At 33.9% G+C, this 6,000-nt stretch overlaps 1 protein-coding gene across 1 annotated transcript; it reads right to left on the reverse strand.

Moving 5' to 3' along the window:
- Positions 1-203: 203 nt before the first annotated feature.
- On the reverse strand, positions 204-4,116 carry LOC108726194 (cilia- and flagella-associated protein 43). Its single transcript, XM_018453632.1, has 8 exons — positions 4,067-4,116; positions 3,527-3,827; positions 3,000-3,337; positions 2,702-2,883; positions 1,986-2,584; positions 941-1,357; positions 606-707; positions 204-527 (listed from the first exon to the last, which is right to left on the reverse strand). Exons 1-8 carry the CDS (start codon positions 4,114-4,116, stop codon positions 204-206), a joined length of 2,313 nt encoding a protein of 770 aa, XP_018309134.1.
- Between the last annotated feature and the right edge of the window lie 1,884 nt (positions 4,117-6,000).

Genomic DNA, 6,000 nt, shown 5'->3' on the forward strand with positions numbered 1-6,000 from the left:
AAGGATACATTTCATACTCAGAGCACGGTATACTCTGTTAATAATCTTCTCCATGAATGCATAAATAGAACAATTTTATTATTCAGCAGAAAAAAACAGTTTTTTATAAATTATAATAATGTCGAGAAAATTAAATCAACATTAAGCCGCAATGCTGACGTTCTCGATACTCGTATGAGATCTTTTTCCTCGACACATGAGTACTATGCGGTTTTAAACTGCAAGGTCGGATACGTTCGCAACTTTAAAACCTCGAGGTGAGCATGCAAGATTAGCAACTGCTCATAATTAGTCTCTGCTTTCATAACGAGCTTAGTACGTCTCGCAATCGCCGCAAGTCTTATCTTTCGAGACTCTTCGTCCCTTTTGCGATGTGGATCGTCAAGCAACCTGCGACGCTTCTCAACGTCCGACGACTTTGTTCTGATCTCCTGTGCTATCTTATCGTTCTTTTTCTTCCACTTAACCATGCACAGCTTTGCTTCTTTCAGACGTACTTGCTCTAATTCTAACAATTCACGAAATTTCTGGAAATAGATTTTAAATTTCTCGAATTACTTGTAAACTTGTTGAGTTTTAATAATTAATAATAAATCGGTACTCACGTTTCGAAATATTCGCAAATTGGCTTGCATCTTTTCGTAATCTCTTTCTAAATTTACACTACAGGGAGAGTTGGTCAAAAATTCGAGCACATTTCTCGTGATCTAAAATTACATAAACAGTAGTTTTGTGACATATTAAATAATTGTATTATGATAGAATTGTATTGTGAATGGAAAAAAACAATTTTGTTGAAGTTTGTAAAAATTTAGCTACATGTAGTTAAATTTTTAGATACGTTAGCAAAACCGTTCTTTCCATGTAGAAAAAATATTACCATAATAATAATATAATACACTTTATAAAAAGAGAAACGTTTTCTTGTAAATCTTTATACCTTGAACTCTCGGATATCCTTCAAGTCCCGCTGCAGATCCTCCATTGTCATCTTTGCGCAAACGTGCTGCCATTCATATTGTGACAAGACTTTCTGCAAGTGCATGGATTTATGCAAAGCCGCCAGTTTGCGTTTTCCAGTTTCGACAATACAATCGTTGACCCGTAAAAGTTCGTCGCACGTAACGAGAACGGCGTTTGCATAGTCAGAGGGACAACCTCGCAGCGGTACCTCGATCTGGCCCATTTTTAAGACGAGTTGAATCTCCATTTCCTGCGAGAGTTGCATCAAGGATTTCTCCCTGTCATCCAAGCTGACTTTCTTGCATGCTACGGCGTTATCAGCTGACTGCATCGCTTTCTGATAAAACAACAGCGTCTGCTCCGCTTCGGCCACCTCTACCGCGCAACATGTTACCTTCGACATTATTCGATCTTTTTGGCAATGTTACATCTTCTCTTTTTTAAAGTCAGTTTAAAAAGTCGTTATACAATTATACATGAAAGAGAAAATAAAACCTATGCTATTCTATTTTATCTCGAAACTTTTAAATATTATATCAATAAATCGAAATTAACATTTTTTTATTTTTTATTTTTGAATAACAGATAAAAATCTTCAACCTAATATAACAATTATTATTCATCAAAAAAGAAATCCGACTAAACCTACAAAAATTTGAATATTTATCTAATTTAAACCTGACCTCTATTCTCTTTAAAACAGTTTCCTTTTACATTTATAGAGTAATCCGCCGCTTCCGCCATGCCAAGCGTTTTCTAGAAATCTTCATCCTTAAATCGTGTTAAGTAGCTTTTGTGATTCAGCTTGGATGTCTTTGACTGAAGTTTTCGGTCTTTTGAGACAAACGTCTTCACGTAACTCAAAATTATTTTGAAGGGGATAGAAGTCAGATTTAAATTATCTAAATATTCAAATTTTTATAGTTTGGTTTCTTTTTAATTGATCTGTATATGTCATACATATACGCAGGACAATCGTATATATTTTCATAAATAAGTGATTATTTCTCTTTTTTCCTTACCTTCACCTCCATTTCAACCTTCATCCTCCTCAATCTACACATCACTTGCCAATATTCAACGTTAATTTGCGGTGGTAAATTTCGAGGCATTGAATCCAAAGCATCCATGCCTTTGAGGAAATCCAGGCATTCGTGTGGTAAGATGTCTGACTTCTCACTACTTACGACGCATTTCGTTACCTCTGTCAGATACGTGACAGACGTGGTAGTCAGTCGACCAGCCCTGGGCCGCTTCTTGTAGTGCCTGAACAAGTGTTCTACTATCGGCTGCTTCACCTCTGCGAATTCACCGCGGAACTTGGCCTCCTGACGTTTATCCGCCTTGCAAAGGTTGTCATATCGAACTTTTAGCTCTGACACGACCATCTCCAGCGAATTGCATTCCTCGGCGAGTCTGCGTGCCTCTTGCGTTGTTGGTGCTAACTCCTCGTCAGTGAAACGAGCGATTTTTTCTTTGCCGTCAACCATAGTGCGGTGTCTTCGAATCGCATGTAACCTTGTCAGTCTTTCCTGAAGGATTGCACTTTCAATTTGTATCTTCTTTAATTCCAGATCTTTTAACTTGTCGTTGAATGCGGCGATGTCTCTCTGCAAGGCGTCTAAAATGTTTTACTTATCTCAATGAAAACAGCATACAGTATACAGATTATTTTTAAGACACTTATTCTATTTTAATGAACACGTTTATAAGTTTATTTTTAAATGGCTCGACTGACCTTTTGTTTCTACAATATCAGCCTGCAAGGTAGCTTTATATTTTTCTCGTTCTCTTTGCAGCACTTGCACTTTGGACTTATACGATGTGATAATTGCGATATCCTCTTCGGTATATTTCGAAGAATTCTTCGTAATTAGACAGTCTGGCACAGGTATTTCTTTTTTTACTTCATCTTCCCATCTTAAGAATATTTTTTAAATTTTGAATGTTAAATATCAAATTTTTGTTAGAAAATATACAAAAGTCTATTTGCATTAATCCTTGTGCAATTATTTCTCAAATTTTGATTGACTTACTTAAGTTCTAATACACCATCCATCATTTTTTCAAGAGCTATTTTATAAAAATTACTGGTATTTTTGTCTTTACTCTTATCTTCTCCATCCTCAATTATTTTCAATTTTTTTTGTTGTGACTTTTTAAATACTTCGTGATCTTTTACGGTAATTACGTAGTCAGGTATTTCGTCGACATTCCAAGAAGGAGTCTCGATTGGTTCCAAAACGGAATTTATTTTAAACATCGTTTTCAATTCAGACGCGCAATATTGAAGCCTGTCGATGCGTTCCTTTGCACATTTTAATACGCATTCCTTTGCGCGTTTCATTTCTTCGAAGAGCTTATTAAAATGCAGCTGTTTAAAAAAATTCGATTTATAGAAATTTGAAAATAATTGTATATATTTACCAAAAATATTTACTAAAAAAAGTAATTTTGATATTACGTAAGTTTTTATGATAAAGTAATAATTAAGTATAATTATATCTAAATATTAGTATTGCTTAGTATAATTAAGTGTCAAATAGATTTAAGGCAACTGTACTTTTAATTTACGCTCTCGATTTTCAATGATAACGTCTTTCTGCAGGATAACTTCGAGATTGCTGTCACATGGAGTCAATAGCTGATGTGTTGAAGTTGTGCTTTCATCCTCAATCCATTTATGCGTTGTGATACCCGATATGCACAATTTTTCATCATCATCTGCGAGTGTATGCCATCTCTTAGCTGTTTGATATGTTTTGCTTTCGGTCTTAGTTATTGGGGATTCTTTATCAGAAATTACTGTAGATTCTCGTTTTGAATCATTTTCTTTATCTACTAATCCATCATACACATCATAACTAGAAAAATTGTTATTCTTTATAATATTTTAATAATATCTTACATTCGTAAACTTATAATATATAATATTTGCTTCTATAAATTCTTAAATACATTACAACATCAATTAAATTATTACATTATTTAACATATATTATAGTAAGAAAATAGAGAAGGTATTTATTACGATTATTATTAATTACCAGAATACGAAAAATGATTAATAAAGAAATAAAAAGATAACAGACAAAAATAGTACCTGTACAAAAATTCTTCAGTATCCGAAGAAAGTTTATCCCACTCCTTCATCTTTTGAGTCGATGCGACGAGAGGATAATTTTGAACGGTTGTATCACCACCAATTGATCTGAGAGCACATGGTTTAACTTGCAGCGGTTCCCAGAATATTTCACATAGATTCGATGCCACCTGATCTCGTTGAGCGCAATCTTCTTCAAGGTTTTGATGCAACTTGTCTCGTTCAAGTCGAGCCTCTTCTATTCTCCGCTGTCGAGCCTCGCGATCCAAATCGAAAGCCGAGATCGGCAAACGGGCATCCAGTGGTTTGCTTTCGTTTATATCGAGAAGCTTACATATCTATTGCAAAACTTATTTTAATCCTAGACCACAAAATTAAATCCTAAAAAAAAGACATTACTTGCGTTTTAATTTTCTCGAGATTGGCTAAGATAGAAGCCTGTAGAGGTAGAGCTTCCTCGTGTTCTGCTTTCAATTTAGCGGCGATTATACTATCCAACCAGAATTTTTTTCCTTGATCACACTGTTCGTTTGGATCAGAAGTAAAATCCTCGATCGTTAAATGCACATTCATAGTTTCGGTTTCTGTTAAATTTGTTTTTGTCTCTGATAAGCTGTCATACAATTAAATTAATTTATATCCATTTTTATAAATGATTTTGTTAATAGAGATTTCAAGGAACAAATAAAGATAAAATACCGAATTCGATTGGCAACAAGATCGCCGTTTCTACCAAGAGAAACGATCATTTCTCCAAATTGCGAAGAAATTGCACGTTTCACGCCTCCTTGAGTACGATGGTGTGGCATAAAAATTGCAATCACTTTGCGAAGTTCCATGTTATCTCTGACTATAATCAAGCCATCGTATCCATATGTTACAATTCGAGAATCGGTTACATATATTCCAATGTTTCTCAGCTGATGCATGGATAACAATGCATCAGTGAGAACGATATCTTGAAAATCATTCTGCATAAAAGAAAATTGATGAATTAATTTTTGTTACAAATTTAAGTAAAAAAATTCAGGATGAAAATTAAAATAAAGATTATACCTACAGGGTGTCCAAAAAATCGAAGCCAATACTTTAGGAGGTGATTCAAGAGCCAAAAAGGAGGAAAAAAGCTATATAAACATAAGTTCGGAAATAAGTCGTTTCCGAGTTATAACCACTTTTATGTTAAAAAATTGAAATTTATATTGTATATATATTTTTCATAAATTAGAATTAGAATTTATTTCACAGTGTTTCAACATAATTACATGTTTTATTTTTAAACTTTTTATTTTTTAATTTTCCGGTATTTGTAAATATGGTTACTGCATTATTTTTGGATAAACATAAACAGGTTAAATAGAGTTAAATAAAATGTGTAACAGATTAAATTAAATGTTCAAAATGACCACCTTCAGCACGTATGCAGACTCTTATTCTTCTATCAAAGGAATTCCGAACTCTTTGAAAAACAGTTGGATCCCTCCTTATTTCTTCGAATCCGTGGATTATTCTTTGTCTTAAGTCAGCAATATTGGGCTCATTTCTGTAAACTAGTGACTTTACGTGACCCCATAGATAAAAATCAAGTGGATTCATATCTTGTGCTCTTGGGGGCCAGGCAATCGGACTCCACGCCCTATCCATCTCTGCCATAATTTCGATTTAAATACGTAAAGTCACTAGTTTACAGAAATGCGGTCAATAATATATTGCTGATTTAAGACAAAGAATAATCTACGGATTCGAAGAAATAAGGAGGGATCCAACTGTTTTTCAAAGAGTTCGGAATTCCTTTGATAGAAGAATAAGGGTCTGCATACGTGCTGAAGGTGGTCATTTTGAACATTTAATTTAATCTGTTACACATTTCATTTAACTCTATTTAACCTGTTTATGTTTATCCAAAAATAATGCAGTAACCATATTTACAAATA

Source organism: Mycetomoellerius zeteki, unplaced genomic scaffold (assembly GCF_001594055.1).
Source record: "Mycetomoellerius zeteki isolate Tzet28-1 unplaced genomic scaffold, Tzet1.0 scaffold4, whole genome shotgun sequence".
Classification (NCBI taxonomy): Eukaryota; Metazoa; Arthropoda; class Insecta; order Hymenoptera; family Formicidae; genus Mycetomoellerius; species Mycetomoellerius zeteki.